Genomic DNA, 17,221 nt, shown 5'->3' with positions numbered 1-17,221 from the left:
ATACTCAAACCACTCTGTATTGATGTGTGAATTAAAACTACCGGTGTGCAACGATCCATTGTGATCTCCCAGAGACACTATCCTTCGTTTCACGGGTACATGGTAACATTTATCGCGATAAGCTTGATAGCTTTACAGCCAATGGGGTCATGAATGAATAAGGGGTTGGTTGGTTGACAGATTTTTCGTCTTCGCGACTCCTCCTTCTCGTATCCATCCATCGTCTCGCTGCAATACGGGTTGCATAGCATTGAACGTCTAATGGCAAGCGATCCAATTCATCGTCAGTCGGACGCATCGTTTCAAGGCTTCACAAGTCAAGCTTATTTCTAACATTGATTCGCCTATTTGACGGCATCGATATGTCGAGTCAGACAACAAATAAGGTGCTTTTCCAGGTGCAATTCGCCTTTTTAGGGAAAATTGTGTTATCTTTACCATTATTTGGATTTGTGTTCTGTGTGTTATGGTCGCTTATGAATGATTTTGAGTCGTCGACAGCCACTCACTGCAGGGTAAGTTGTCAACATCAGCATAACACATCAGCCTGTAGGCCAAGGTAGTCAAGCTGACTGATCACTTTATATAAGAGCTTAGCATGTACTGCATTGTTTGTCGTACTGTTAGCCCGGCTTAAGATAACTACATTGTTAATGACTTACCGTAGAAGTCACAGCGATTGTGGATATAGTATTCAGTTATTACACGAAGAGTCCGGTTGGATAGGTGAAAGTTATTCGATATCAAAGCTTCCTCAACTTGATAGTTTTATTTCGTTTGATTCAGTTTCACTATTTTCCGAATCAGTATGCATACATTTAAAAGGTTATATTGTTGGTGATATCACCTTTAATTTCGATTGGGAACATGGAAGTTATTTTTCAGTTATTGTTGATAATGATTTGTAAAATAAAAGGTACAAGCCCTTACAGAAATTTAGAGTCTGCAATCTATTCTGTTTGTAATTAAGAACTATTGCAAAAAGGTTTTTTTTATCGCAGCTTGCTGCAAACAATCTGTGATGCTTGATATGAGATACCAACAATAAATAAAAGTAAAATATCACTTCTTATATTCTTGATACCATATGGGCCATAAAACAGTTTCCCAAAGTTTAGTTTACTTTTGGTAGTTTTTTTCTGTAATATTAATGTCGATTTTAAATATTCCAAATTAAACCCAAACAATGGTTTGTGCAATTTTTGTGTAATTTGACTGGACTAAAGGGATATATCTTATGAACTTACAGGTAATATGTATAGCTATGTAATGTATGTTTACACTTTCCTTTTAACATGAATATCTATAGCATATCAGTGTTGGCATGAAATGATGCATCAGAACAGTTGGCTATCAAATTGTGAAATTCTTAATTAGTAGTAAAATGTATTAGACATGGATGAATTTAGCTGCATAATCATTTTTGTATAAGATATTGGCAAGTACATTTCCACTGTTGTATGTTTAGACTTTAGAATTCTCAATTCATTTGTTGTAGCTTAAGCACAATGGCTTATTTTGTTTGCTTAATACCTTTCAGTCTGTGTGATTGTCAAAACCAAAATCCAGTTTACAAGATATATATACATGCTGCCATATCCAGCATTATTGAGAAATAAAATTAGTTTATCAAAACAGATCTAGGAAGATACTGGTCCAGATGGTCAGCGCCTGGACTACAGAAGAAAGGCAGAACCTCATGCCTTTGGTGTTCTTGCAGTCAAGCTTCGAATGGATCATAATACTGTGCACCACATATTACTTGATTTTTAGCCCACCATCATCAGATGTCCGTCCGTAAACAATTTTTGTTACCGTTATTTCTTGAGAAGTACAGGATGGATCTTTCCTTTGGTTCCTAGTTGTGTCTGTTTGATTTTGGGTCTGATAAAAAAAAAACCAAAATAGCATACAGGCAGTCATTTTGGATTTTTTAAATGAAGTTTGTTATCAGTGTCCTTAAAAAGTAAGAGATGGATCTCTCTCAAATTTCATATGTAGGTTCCCCTTGCTCTCTCCTATTGCTCCTTTGATTTTGGGACTGATCAGAAAAACAAAATGGCCAACAGGCAGCCATCTTGGATTTTGCCTAGTTAAGAATGTTATTGCTATTTCCTAATAAGTGCTGAATGGATATCTCTCAAATTTCCTACGTATGTTCCCTTTGGTCTCTCCTTGTGAGAAAAGAAAAAAAAGAAAGAGAAAAGAAGGGAAAAGATCCAACTTTCAAAGAGCATATAAAGATCAAACAATGGTGGGTGCCAAGATCCCTCTAGGATCTCTTGTTCTATCTGGTTTTCAATTCAAATTGGATTTTTTTTTTCACGTACAAGGTTTATGTATACATGTCGTGAAAATCTATTATCTTCATTCATGCGTTTTGTATTTTCACATTGGAGATAGAAGGTATATTGTATTAAAATGGTCAAAATTTTAAAAGTTGCTGTGGGTGTTTGACCATGGAGACTGCAATTCATGTACTCGCTATAAATTTTACTTCAAATTCTCATTTTTTTCATCAGACTGATATTCATTATACAGTTACACTTAATCTTCACTAACAGTGTCTTCATTGTTCCATAGTCAAATCCAGAAATTATGTATTTTTATTAAGAGAATTGTAGTAACCAATGCATAACAATGTAAGTTCTGTCAATTTTAATTGGTATATTGTTGGAAAAATATCTAAACTTCAAATTAATGATTATAAAAATCATATGAAATTTAGTGATTTTTATTGACATATTAAAACATGACAGTAAGTCACTAATTTTAAAATCTATTATATATGATTTGTTTTATATACACTTGCTTATGGCAACTGTCAGCAGTAATATTGCAACAAAATTTTGCAGCATTACTTTTGTTTCATTCTGTTGTAAATATTTCCATAAATATTAATATCTATCACAAATTTGCAGCAGACAGTTGGCACAGCATTGCCACATTATTTCAAGCAGATTTTTTTATTTCTGTTAATGACTGTAACTGAAATTCAACAGCTTTTGTAATGATTTATCCAAACCACAGGGGCCTAATGAATAAGGTTATCTACAAGCAATGATTGAACAGTCAGAAATCAGAATGCACATTGTCATTTTTAATGTCTTGAATTAAATATTGAATTTTTATGTTTCTGTCAAAACTTGAAGACTTTGTTGTTTGCCAATAATATCTGTTAAGTATCAGATTGAAGCCATTGTCTGTGTGTTTTATTTATATATATTGTCTGTGTGTTTTATTTATAGATATGTTGTCTGTGTGTTTTATTTATATGTATACAGAATGAAGGTAATGAGGATTAGGATTATGACTTGGATGTTATGATATATACAGAATGAAGGTAATGAGGATTAGGATTATGACTTGGATGTTATGATATATACAGAATGAAGGTAATGAGGATTAGGATTATGACTTGTTATGATCATCAATACAGAAATAAACATCTATGTTGTGTTGTTATTATAAGATCTTACTTTGTTGATTCAGGTTCCTAAACAGAAGGTCAATATTGTGACTGGTGTTTAATACTTTATATTCTTGTTACAAATATAGGCGCATCAGTATATTACAGTTCAGTAATATAATCAAATAACAGCCAGTACACCAATAATACTTTTTAGATATATTAAATTTAAACAAATTCTTTTGATTTACTTAGATTAATAGAAGCATACTATTTAGCAGGTAGGTCTTTGGGATAAAGCCTGACAAAGTTTACGAAAAGCAATAAACTTGAACCATATTTAACATCACAGGGGTCACATTAATCAAAACCTGTAAAAGATGTCTTTTGGTAAACCAAAAGTCTGAAAATCCTAATATTTGGAAAGATTAATAATTGTAAAGTCACACAGGGGTCAAATTTGTTTAAGCCCCTATTCAAGGTCACAGGGATCATATTTGTCAAAGCCTTCAATGACTTCTATAAACAAAAGATGAAAAAGCATGGTATATGTATTATTAAAGCTTCATGGTATGAATCCTGCCAAATTTAGGAAAACAAAACTACCTTGACCAATATTCCGGGTTTCAGGGATCAGATTTGTCAACACCAGTGTAAAAGGTGCAAAATAAAGGGTTTTACAGATGTGTACTGAGATTGCCTGTCAGTTATACATTTAATGATACAAGATTTATGTTACTAGACCAAACATACATGAAACTTTTTACAGACTAAATTACACCTGTGTGCTATAATCACTTTTCTGTCACAATGTTATAAGATTCCACAGCTGTGTGCTAGGATCACGTGTCAGTCACAATATTATAAGATTCCACAGCTGTGTGGAAGGATCACTTGCCAGTCACAATATTATAAGATTCCACAGCTGTGTGAAAGGATCACTTGCCAGTCACAATGTTTTAAGATTCCACAGCTGTGTGGAAGGATCACATGTCAGTCACAATGTTTTAAGATTCCACAGCTGTGTGCTAGAATCACTTGTCAGTCACAATGTTATGAGATTCCACAGCTGTGTGCTAGGATCACGTGTCAGTCACAATGTTATGAGATGCTACAGCTGTTTACATGTTGTCGTAGGTGGTTGCATGTTTGCTGCATATCGTATATAGATAAATACATGTATAATGCAACAATGTAATTATCTTTTACTAATGCCAGATAATAAGGATTTTAAACCAGAGTGAGATAGCTGAAGCAGGTGTACATGTTTTGGAAATAAGCTCGAAATTTAAACTAAGGGGGTGTATTTTCATAGCATAATCAATTAAATTTGTGAAAAAAATGACAGTAAGTTTATTAGATTTAAGTATAATGCTAAACAGTGTAATTATAAAACAATAAAATCCAGACTCCATAGCAACAGTTGTCATGTGGAATTTTCTATTACAATCAACATGATTGAAAGTGAGGTATCTAAGATAATTTTACAGCTAAGTAGATCAGAAGTTTTAAATGAGAAGCAAGGAAGATTTTATACAGCATATGGTCAATTATTTCTGATTCTGTGAATAATGTGGATGAATAGATTTGTATGTCAAATGTTTAAATATCGAAATAAGGAAATTTCATATTAATTACTTTATCTGTAAGAAAGATGGTTGAAATAGGAACAAGGCTACTGGAGAAAAGAAAGGCATAGGTTCTGATCACAATTCTTTTAGTTTAGTATTATTCCAATGCCTGTTGGTTTTTTGTTTGGTATTTTATATAAAAAATTTTACTATTTGTCATATTTACTTGATTATTATTAAATGTAGCATTCTCATTTCTGCTGTTCTGTTTTTCCAGGTAGCAAATTATCTCCCCTCTATATCATCAGCTATAGGAGGTTACACCCCTCAGAAGTATGTTTGGAGGATATGTGTGGCACTTCATTGTTCCCCTCGTCTGATGATTGCGGTAGCCTACTACAATTTCCATACCCAAGTACATGTAGGACAGAGAAATAGTCTATACCAGTCGGTGGCTGCCTTTACAAGCCTGCTCCACATCTTAGAAAACATGGCTTTGGTGGGGCTCTCCTTTATTTCTTCATCTGAAAATCATGGTGAGATTTATAGACAGGTATATATCTCCAGGTAAATCCTAGGTCTGATAAGGCTCTCACATAGCTCTTCATTTGAAAATCATGGTGAGATTTATACACAGGTATATATCTCCAGGTAAATCCTGGCTTTAGTAGGGGTGCCCCTTTATCTCTTCAACTTAAAATCAATGCTGTTATAACTATTATACAACTGACAAGTATATCTCAAAGAAGTATGTTTGGAGGATATGTGTGGCACTTTATTGTTCCCCTTGTCTGATGATTGTGGTAGCCTACTACAATTTAATAGGATGCAGCAAGCTTAGGACACATTGCGTTTTTTTCTTTGTAAGATTTATTATATGTTAGCTGAGAATTGACCAAATAAAAGCATGTAAGTATAGTTTACACACCGCAACAGTAAATATCAAATGTTCAAATATGCTTTTAATGGTGTACCCAGGAAATGGTGTACCCAGGAAATGGTGTACCCAGGAGGTATAATTTCATTCACATGATGATTGTGACTTTAGTAGAAATGGTATAGCCAGGATGTACAATGTTGTAGTCAGGATGTACAATGTTGTAGCCAGGAAATGTCATGCTGTAAAAATGGTATACCCAGGAGGTGTAATGGTGTACCCAGGTAATATAATGGTTTACCCAGGAGGTCAAATGGTGTACCCAGGAGGTCAAATGGTGTACCCAGGAGGTACAATCTTGTACCTAGAAGGTAGAATTGTGTACCCAGGCAGTACAATGTTGTACCCAGGAGGTACAGTCTTGTACCTAGAAGGTAGAATTGTGTACACAGGCAGTACAATGTTGTACCTAGGAGGTACAGTCTTGTACCCAGGAGGTACAATTTCATTGACATGTTGACTGTGATTTCTAGTATATGTGTAGTATGGTTGATAATAGATAGTGATAACAATACCATTTGAGTAAACATTGGATGACAGGAAATATTCTCAGATACTCTGATATCATTAAGTCATGTGTTATGTTGACAAACTGTGGTATTGCATTTTTTGTTAGCAGTTATATACAATGAAGACTTCATGTTGAAGATTTTTGTATATTTTCATCAGGTGTCCATGAGAAGCTGTTCGTAACGTTTATGGTGACCTCCCTTGTGTACATGTTGGTATCCTGCATATTGTTCAAATGGGGTCGTACCGCTAATGGAGTCCAAATGAGTATTATAGTAAGTCAAAGCTTTAATTAAGGAGAACCTGTCTGTAACTTCGACAATCTAACCCAGACCATACATGAATGTGTCCCTCTGTCTGTCCGTACAAACAACTGGTGTATATTGGTTGTCTTATGTACTCCTATATGACACTTAAATACATGGAAGCTTCTAGTGATTAAAAATCTTATTAGTCTGGAGTCAAGATGGAAGAGTCTAAGGTCAAGAGTGATTGGTTTTGAAATAAACCTGTCTGTATTATATATCATTAGATGTTGTAGATACTGTCTGTATTATATACATGTATCACTAAATGTTGAAGGTGTGGTCTGTATTTTATATTCACAGGAAAAGACCTCTTATAAATACAAAGTTGGCTTGTTCTTGTTCAACATCACATCATTCCTCATAGCAGTATACCTGTTTATCAGACATAATGCCTACTGTGAACCAGGCAGTAAGTATTCTATCACTATTTCGTCTTGATGTTTAACTACTAGCTCACCTGGCAGGTAGGGTCAAGTGAGCTATATGGATACAGCAGCGTCCGGCGTCTATCAACTTTTCTTATAAATCACTATTTTACCTTTTATTGTGAAAGACTGGACAGATTTCACCAATTTGGTCTGAAATATCCTTTAGGGAAACTGAAATAATTGTTGATGATCAGTGGGTTTTCACTCCCCAGGGCATGAGGGGTAGGTCCATTTGGGAAAATTTATCAATTTCTTTAAAATCTACCTTGCTCTTCAGGAATTGCAGGATGTTGTTCAAATTTGTTCTGACCAGTGCTTAATTAAGGGAAATTAGTTTTGTTTAAATGATTGATCTGACCCCATTTTGGCTAGTGGGATGGGGCCTCGTAGTGGAAATATAGGTTATTTGTCAACTTTTCCTATAAAAACACAATTAGTAATGAACAGCTGAGCAGATTTTAACCAAATTTGGTCTGAAGAATTCTTGGGTGAAAGGAAATCAATTTTGTACAAACAGTGGGTCTCAGCCCCATGGGGAGGAAAGGATAGGGTCGAATATTGGAAATAGAGCTTTGAGTTTAGGCCCCTTGGGACTGGAGGGTCAAGCCCAATAGGGGAAACATATTTTTAAAAATTCTTCTGTATGAAAACTTGATGTCCCAATTTGGTCAGAAGCATGCCTTGGTGAAGGGGAATCAATTTTGTATTAATGATGGATCTCAGCCCCCTCAGGAGGGAGGGATGGGACCTAATAGAAGATACAGAGCAGGGAGAGATGGGGCCCAAAAGAAGATATAGAGCAAATTTTTTAAAATCTTTCTTTTGTTGGAATAATTTGATTTTGTCCAGATTTGATCTGAAGCATCCTTTGTAAAGAGAACTTAGTTTTGTACAAAACAGTGTTTTTAAACCCCTTAGGGAGTAGGAACAGGGCCATATAGGGGAGGGAGATAGTGCTTTAAATACTTTTCCTTTACTTCAAGTTAATCAATTTCATTAAACTAAACCAGGTTAGTGATACAGGCCTTAGGGGCCCCTTGTTGTAGTAGATGGGCATATTTGATTCTGGTGTAATGGCCATGCTGTACAGTGGTGGCATTCTGTATTATATGAAATGTGCATGGTAACAAGATTTGTTTTTGATAGGAAATATCACCTGAAAGTTACAATTATTCTGGAGGCCTATATGTGATTAGAGTGTGAAAAGTGTTACAGTACCATATTAAAAGACTTTGGTTTAGAACTGAAATGCACAGAAATCAAACTTATGCATTGGAAAATTAATTTTTTTTTTGAAAATTTAGATGCTTAAAACACCTTTGTGATGAAAAATGTTTTTGTTCACAGTTAACATGAGTATAATCTCATAATTTGATGTGATTGTAAGGAGCACTTAGACCCAGCAAATGGTACAAGTCAGAATCATTGATGCCCATGTAATGTTAATGCTTGCATAGTTGTCTCCCCTGTCTGTTTAGTATTGGATGCTTACTGTTAAGAAATATTAAAAGATGTTCTGGGTATGTACAGCGTATGATCCCATTTTTACGTTTGTGATTATGCATGCTCCTTTTGTAACCTAACAGGAAAAGAAAATTTTATCTGTGGGTGTAGGATTCTCACTGCAATAATATTGGTGGTGAACTGGATGACTTGAGCTCTAGAAAAAAGAAGTACAAAGTCTCTCTGCATTTTTAGGTCATCTGACCTGAAGTTGTGTTCAATGCATAAACTTTACATTCAAATGATTTCTTCTCATTAATCGAAAGGCCCAGGGTTACTGATATTTTACTTGTAGCAGACTTGGATGAAGGACAACCAAACTTGTTAAAATGAATTACCTTGACCCACCAGCAAAGCCACAGAGCTCAAATTTGTCTCAATCTGTAAATAACTACTTATCAGTATTCAGATGGCCCAAGATACCGATACTTGACCCAGTAATCTTGTTCAGATGAAAGACCTTGAACCACTTTCAAGGCCACTGAGGTCAAATATGTTGAGACCTGAAAATTTCTTCTTTTAACAAGCAATGGATCCTGAGTCATGGTATTTGTGTAGTAGCATGTTCAGAAATAGGTATACAGATATTGACTTTATGAACTGACAAAGTCTTTGGTGTGAGCTGTTAAAAGATGAGCAATTCAGGCCCATTGAGCCTTTATCATATATATGTTTTGACAGTCAGATGACCAGTAAGGCCCATGGGCCTCTTCCTTAGGAAGGAAGACTATTCAAACAATATCATTATTCTGCTTTTTGTATGTTGAATGTATATCTGTTGATTTCAAACAAAATGTTATTTTAAGTTCACCACCATTCATAAGACAATGGTTTCTTTTCATAGATATTCCTGGAATGTTTTGTACCCTACTTGTACTGTTGTGACTTTGCATGATTTTGCATGACATGAGCTTGTACAATATTTTTAAACTTGTACATTATTTTTTCAGTTTACACTTGGTTTGCCTTATGTGAGTACTTGACAGTGCTCTCCAACATAGCCTTCCACAGTACTGCTATATTGGACTTTAGACAACTAAGTGTCTATTTTGGCTCCAAAGGTCTGGATATTTCTCGGACAACTAAATCTAACTAGTCTGTAAGATAAACGGTTGGTATTTAATGCTCTTCCATAAGATATAAAGAACACATCTTGTATTTATGTCAACACGATGACCATTACTGTCCCAATAAAAGAAGAGTTATGACATTTTAATGAGTATCCCTGAGATAGGAGAATAATAACCATAAGTGTCAGTGAGGTAGGAGAATGATGACCACTTGTGTCCTTGAGGTAGGAGAATAATGTTCATTAGTGTCCTTGAGGTAGGAGAATAATGTCCATTAGTGTGCTGGAGGTAGGAGAGTAATGCCCATTAGTGTGCTTGAGGTAGGAGAGTAATGACCACTTGTGTCCCTGATGTAAGAGAATGATGCCACATAAGTGTCCCTGAGGTAGGAGAATAATGTCCATTAGTGTCCTTAAAGTAGGAGAATAATGACCACTTGTGTCCCTGAGGTAGGAGAGTAATGACTACTTGTGTCCTTGAGGTAGGAGAGTAATGACTACTTGTGTCCTTGAGGTAGGAGAATAATGCCCATTAGTGTCCTTGAGGTAGGAGAGTAATGACCACTTGTGTCCTTGAGGTAGGAGAATAATGCCCATTAGTGTCCTTGAGGTAGGAGAATAATGACCACTTGTGTCCTTGAGGTAGGAGAATGATGCCCCATAAGTGTCCCTGAGGTAGGAGAATAATGTCCATTAGTGTCCTTGAGGTAGGAGAATAATGCCAATTAGTGTCCTTGAGGTAGGAGAGTAATGACCACTTGTGTCCTTGAGGTAGGAGAATAATGCCCATTAGTGTCCTTGAGGTAGGAGAGTAATGACCACTTGTGTCCCTGAGGTAGGAGAGTAATGACCACTAGTGTCCTTGAGGTAGGAGAATAATGCCCATTAGTGTCCTTGAGGTAGGAGAATAATGCCCATTAGTGTCCTTGAGGTAAGAGAGTAATGACCACTTGTGTCCCTGAGGTAGGAGAATAATGCCCATTAGTGTCCTTGAGGTAGGAGAATAATGACCACTTGTGTCCTTGAGGTAGGAGAATGATGCCCCATAAGTGTCCCTGACGTAGGAGAATAATGCCCATTAGTGTCCTTGAGGTAGGAGAGTAATGACTGCTTGTGTCCTTGAGGTAGGAGAATAATGCCCATTAGCGTCCTTGAGGTAGGAGAGTAATGACCACTTGTGTCCTTGAGGTAGGAGAATAATGCCCATTAGTGTCCTTGAGGTAGGAGAGTAATGACCACTTGTGTCCCTGAGGTAGGAGAGTAATGACCACTAGTGTCCTTGAGGTAGGAGAATAATGCCCATTAGTGTCCTTGAGGTAGGAGAGTAATGACCACTTGTGTCCTTGAGGTAGGAGAATAATGCCCATTAGTGTCCTTGAGGTAGGAGAGTAATGACCACTTGTGTCCTTGAGGTAGGAGAATAATGCCCATTAGTGTCCTTGAGGTAGGAGAATAATGACCACTTGTGTCCTTGAGGTAGGAGAATGATGCCCCATAAGTGTCCCTGAGGTAGGAGAATAATGTCCATTAGTGTCCTTGAGGTAGGAGAATAATGCCAATTAGTGTCCTTGAGGTAGGAGAGTAATGACCACTTGTGTCCTTGAGGTAGGAGAATAATGCCCATTAGTGTCCTTGAGGTAGGAGAGTAATGACCACTTGTGTCCCTGAGGTAGGAGAGTAATGACCACTAGTGTCCTTGAGGTAGGAGAATAATGCCCATTAGTGTCCTTGAGGTGTGTGAATAATGCCCATTAGTGTCCTTGAGGTAAGAGAGTAATGACCACTTGTGTCCCTGAGGTAGGAGAATAATGCCCATTAGTGTCCTTGAGGTAGGAGAATAATGACCACTTGTGTCCTTGAGGTAGGAGAATGATGCCCCATAAGTGTCCCTGACGTAGGAGAATAATGCCCATTAGTGTCCTTGAGGTAGGAGAGTAATGACTGCTTGTGTCCTTGAGGTAGGAGAATAATGCCCATTAGCGTCCTTGAGGTAGGAGAGTAATGACCACTTGTGTCCCTGAGGTAGGAGAGTAATGACCACTAGTGTCCTTGAGGTAGGAGAATAATGCCCATTAGTGTCCTTGAGGTAGGAGAGTAATGACCACTTGTGTCCCTGAGGTAGGAGAATAATGCCCATTAGTGTCCTTGAGGTAGGAGAGTAATGACCACTTGTGTCCTTGAGGTAGGAGAATAATGCCCCATAAGTGTCCCTGAGGTAGGAGAATAATGACCATTTATGTCCCACATATAAGACCCAAATATACTTTTTATCACATTAACATTACAGCCTTTAATGGGAGAAAAATGCTGATTTGTTCAGCAGCCTGGCATTTCGTCCTTTGCTATGGTACACCATTCCTGTTATCTGATGCTTGAAGGTTATGTTTGCCTTTGTTGTGATCATGGTTTTTCACTCTTAAATGTACCATATACCTTGTGCATGTTGGTGTGTGTGGTTGTCTGACATTCATTGTTATCAATATATGTGGGAAATATATTTTATCAGAAAAACATATTCTTATTAACCATTGCTGTAAAATAAGAGAAAAACTGCATGTTCGTTACAAAATTCCTGTACATCCTGCACGTACATACATTTATACTGCAACTGGCACTGCTGTTGTCAGAATACACATGCCACATATATTTTTGCTGTATTTGGCAGAGACCGAAAACAGCTGTAGTTTAGCATGTACGGAAATTTGACAGAATTCCTGTCTGAATTCACTTTATTATTGTAATAAACATGTAAATCTATGAAAATTCATAAATTTGCTGTTATATCTGATGAAGTTTAAAACTATAATTCCATGCGAAGCAATTACTTTGGCATCCGTCATCGGGCAAAATTCAGCATAACATCAACATCAGGTAAACACAGACTGAAGAAAAGAACTGTTTAAGTCTCAACAGTCTGATTTTCGGTCAATGTTGCATGATAGATAGAATACAAAGTCAGTGTGTTAAGATATAAGCTGGATGGACGGTTCACCGCTCTTGTCTTTATTCACCCTTACCAATATACAGCTTATATTTCAAGACAAAGACCACGTATACTCTATATAGCAGCACCAATATTGTATGAAAATGTATTAGCAATGTTATTGAAACTTATATAAGAATTTGCATATTAGATTAGCTTTCCTGCATCTTACATCATCACACTGTAATGCTGCAATAGTGCTTCATGATCTGTCAGAAATATATGTGGAACATATACTGTAGGTATAATTGTGTAAATTTTAGAATGGCATCTCTGATACACCTCAGTTTTCACTTACAATGAAGTCTTATTCTGTATTCAAACAGCCTTTTGTTGTGGTGAATTAACATCAGTCTTTTTTAGATTGACAAAATGATATCTTGATGAAACTTAATTTTCAGGCATGGTGATTTATTTCATGGTTCTAGATACTGACAATATTAACTTACAAAAAGGAATCAGGACCAAAAACAAAAATCCGGACATGTTAACAGAATCTTAATTCAAACACAAAATTTGGTAAAACATGCCTGAATGAGGAAAAAAAAGCACTCAGAAAATAAGACAGGATGTTCTTCAGTGTCATCTCATGCCCTGTATAATTCACTTCTATATCGTGTCTTAATATTGTCTGAAACAATATCATTTTACTTGTTTTCTAAAATATCTTTTTTTAACTTTTGCTTTCAGTTTACAGCCAGTTTGCACTATGTGAGTACATGGTCGTGGTATTCAATGTTCTCTTTCACGGAACTGCCATCCTGGATTTCAAATCTTCAGTTTTAACTTTAGGAGTTGAGAATCACAGACTAAGAAATTCATTTCCCAGTTAGCATACCTGATAGGAATGGCATTTTAATCCTTTTAATGGCAATCACTGGTCACTTGACACCTCACTCAGTGTGCATGGTTGTAGGATTGCCTACCCTGTTCACTTGTGTGTGGTTATAGACTGCCTTCACTGCTCACTTGTGTGTGGTTGTAAGACGGCCTTCACTGCTCACTTGTGTGTGATTGTAGGATTGCCTTCACTGCTCACTTGTGTGTGATTGTAGGACTGCCTTCACTGCTCACTTGTGTGTGGTTGTAGGACGGCCTTCACTGCTCACTTGTGTGTGGTTTAAGGATGGCCTTCACTGCTCACTTGTGTGTGGTTGTAGGATTGCCTTCACTGCTCACTTGTGTGTGGTTGTAGAACTGGTCGTTAGGCGTAACTCAATGTGGTTATAGAACTCATCCTTCACTGGTCACTGATGTAGCTCACTCAGTGTGATTGAAAGGCTGCCTTCATTTGCTACAGCTCCAGAAGCTACAGCTTCACCTACTCTGATTTCAACATCACAATTCAGTGTTTTATTGTTTATATATAATTATGTCACACCATGCTGACATACTTGAATGATAAAAGCAGCATTTGTAGCAAGTTTCACATTGGTTGGGTCAAAATCAGGGTCACTGTTAACATATTCAGAAAATTTATTAATGATTGTAGTTAAATAGCATGTGGTTGCCAGTAGGGAACATGTGTTGCTTGTTTGTATTACTTTGTTTCGGATTAGAACATGGGACCCGGTAACAAAGTTTGTGTGGATCAAAAGTTGGATCTGGCCAGTTTTACACTCAACCGAACAAGCTATGGAGAAGTTTTCTCTAGCTGGACAGTGTATAATATGGTTAGGTTTTGTCAGGATTACATAGTCTACAATAGCTAAGTATATTTGTACATCTTTGGATGACAGAATGGTGAGTGTAGAGCTGTGCTCTAACATTTATAGGGTAATGACAATTTTTTACACCACTTATTGGTAAATGGGAGTTATATAGCAACCACTTCTAGATTTATGTACATGCTGCATATGTTGTACCTCATGAACCCTTTAAGCGATTTAGGTTTCATTCACGTATCACAAGATCAAGTTACACACCTGACAAATTTTTAAGGTCATGGTGAAGGTAAAAGGGTCAAATATTATACTTATCACTTTTAAAACATATCCATAATCGCTCAGCATATTTTGAGTCCAGGATTATGAGATTGTGGGTGATCAAAATCATCCTGCATCCATCATCAGACAGTCATGATTTCTTCAGTGATTCATGTTGTCACTATTTCTTGAGGAGTACTTGATAGATCAGATCTCATGTGTAGGTTCCTCTTGATCTCTATAGCTGTACATTGTCCCATTTTCAGATTGGTCCGAAAACAACATGGCTGGCAGGCAGTCATCTTGGATTTTGACATAATTATTTATTATCACTATTTCTAGAGATCTTTCTCAAATATAAAAGGAGTCCTAAGCATTACATTGTCCCTTTATCAGACTGATTCAACAAAAAACAACATGATCAACAAACGGACATCTTTAGTTTTGATTAACATGTATTAGATTGATATTGCTTTTTCTGGAGATGTCCTACATGGATTTTTTTTTCAATTTAAAGTTGGATTCCTAGTTGTGCATTGTCCTTTTTGTGGACTGGTCAGAAGAACAGTCGGCCTTCTTGGTTGTGGACAGTAATAGTTTGTTATCACTATTTCTGGAACAATACTTGATGGATTTTTTTCTGAATTTCATATGTAGGTTTCCTTGTTCCCTGGATGTACATTATCCAGTTTTCGTACTGACCCAAAAAAAATAATATGCAGCCATCTTTGATTTTGATCAATTGTTTCTGTTTTGAGATACCACCAGTTGTTACATAGTTCCTTGTTTGATTATGTGACATCCTAACATTTTTTTAAAATCAATATTGCCAGTGAAAATATGAGTGGTGTCAATGTAAGTGTACTTAATATTCACAGTACGTAATCTAGCTTTTATGTGATCATGGACCTTATTTCAATGTGATGTTGTGTATGAGGTATGTTTTCAACACATATGTCATTTTAAGTGTGTATCACTGTTATATAAATAATCAATATATGATTTTAATTTTCCCTTTTTGTTAACATGTTATTTTAAGAGTGTATCAAAGTATAAAATATTTACTGTTATATTTATGATCAGTATATAATTTTACCTATATACACTGTAGCTCTGCTACGATGACTTGCCATGTCCTGATTGTTACATACTCATTGTTAATAGAATGCCTTCACTGTCATGTTTTTGTGTACAAAAACAATAATTTTTATTAAGAACTGTAGTGTTTTAATTTTTTTGGTCATAATTTTATTAACAGTTGTTAGTTTAAACGTCTTGCCAGTCACTTAAATGAGAAATTTATAGGGTGACCTATTGCCTTTGTCTTTTGTCCATCTATGCACATCGTCTCTCATCCATTAACTTTCCACATTTTAGCTTCTTCCCAAGAACTGCTTGACTGATTCAAGCAAAATTTAGTTACTAGCTTCAATAATTGAGGGAGCATCTTAATTTCAAAATTAGTTGTTTCCACTTTGTTATGGGCCACATGGCATGGCCAAAACCATGACGACATAAATGAAATAAGTGCTTAATATGGTTGTAATATCAAAGAGTACATCCAGCACAAGATTTGTGCTTTCTGGATGTAATGTTTAGTCTGGGGTATTTATATTTTATCATCTTGTTTTTGTTTCAGTCTTTTTGAGAGATAATCAAAAGTATAACATACTCGAAGTGTTAAGATTACCAATAGATAGGTATACAGTTGCCGTTGGTTACAAAATTGGTTACAGATTGTTACTATTGTAGTTGATGCAATATTAGCATCTCTATTTACTTTCAGAACACAAAATGGCCAAGTAAATAGTGTAATAACTACATGTAAAGGGGTCCAGTATGTGTTGTGTTTATCTGCAAAGTTAACAAAGGAGACTGGCAAAATGTTGTGTTTTTGGTATTATTATCTTAACATTGTCAGAAGACATAGTTCTGTTTTGTTATAAAATAGTTTCGTAATGAACTGAGCTCTTGTCTGATGTCATTAGGGTGATGGCAGAATCAAATGATAGATGATATGGGATGTGTGGTATTAAGTATCATTAATATATATAATTTTTCCCTTTTTTTTAGAAAATTTGTTTTAAATAAAATAATGTTTATTTAATATATGTATGAACACAACATTTTTTTTTATTAAATCTTTGCTATTGTATATGTTATGTAACCAGTAAACTTACTGTTTTCTCACACATCGTTTATGTTATAAATTTTGGAGATGCCCGAACCATATCCCCTTTTTTTTCTCTCATCAGTTAAACATTAATGACTGAAAGTTAAATACTTCTCCTCTGGTGTCAGCATCCAACCCTAAAATGCCTCAAAGTCCAGTAATCATCTCACCGGTAAGTTTTGAATGACTTCCAATTAATCCAGACCTACACATCTCACATTCCTCTTACTTGGCATGTACAAATAGCTCATGATATGTAAAGTATGGCCGGGAAAGTGACAGGACAGTTAGTCTGTTGTCTGTACAGTATGACCTGGAAGGTGACAGGACTGGTTTGTCTGTTGTCAGTACAGTATGACCTGGAAGGTGACAGGACTGGTTAGTCTGTTGTCAGTACAGTATGAC

At 36.1% G+C, this 17,221-nt stretch overlaps 1 protein-coding gene across 1 annotated transcript; it reads left to right on the top strand.

Moving 5' to 3' along the window:
* Positions 1-362: 362 nt before the first annotated feature.
* LOC132563574 (post-GPI attachment to proteins factor 2-like) lies at positions 363-16,800 on the top strand. The gene is made up of 5 exons (XM_060228316.1): positions 363-515; positions 5,258-5,516; positions 6,587-6,702; positions 7,036-7,144; positions 13,409-16,800. The coding sequence occupies exons 1-5, from the start codon at positions 363-365 to the stop codon at positions 13,549-13,551; spliced, it is 780 nt and encodes a 259-aa protein (XP_060084299.1). The 3' UTR covers positions 13,552-16,800.
* Positions 16,801-17,221: the final 421 nt, after the last annotated feature.

This window comes from Ylistrum balloti, unplaced genomic scaffold (assembly GCF_031769215.1).
Source record: "Ylistrum balloti isolate Yb309-2 unplaced genomic scaffold, AGI_CSIRO_Ybal_v1 Utg371770, whole genome shotgun sequence".
Taxonomy (NCBI): domain Eukaryota; kingdom Metazoa; phylum Mollusca; class Bivalvia; order Pectinida; family Pectinidae; genus Ylistrum; species Ylistrum balloti.
The sequence above is the reverse complement of the archived record's forward strand: the minus strand, read 5'-3'. Positions and strand labels throughout refer to the sequence as shown.

Bases quoted from the DNA above. Each gene is read 5' to 3' on its own strand.
- LOC132563574 (XM_060228316.1), top strand. From the start codon at position 363: ATGTCGAGTCAGACAACAAATAAGGTGCTTTTCCAGGTGCAATTCGCC. The intron at 5,517-6,586 runs GTGAGATTTATA...TATTTTCATCAG, and splicing joins TTCTTCATCTGAAAATCATG to GTGTCCATGAGAAGCTGTTC. The intron at 7,145-13,408 runs GTAAGTATTCTA...TTTTGCTTTCAG, and splicing joins TGCCTACTGTGAACCAGGCA to TTTACAGCCAGTTTGCACTA.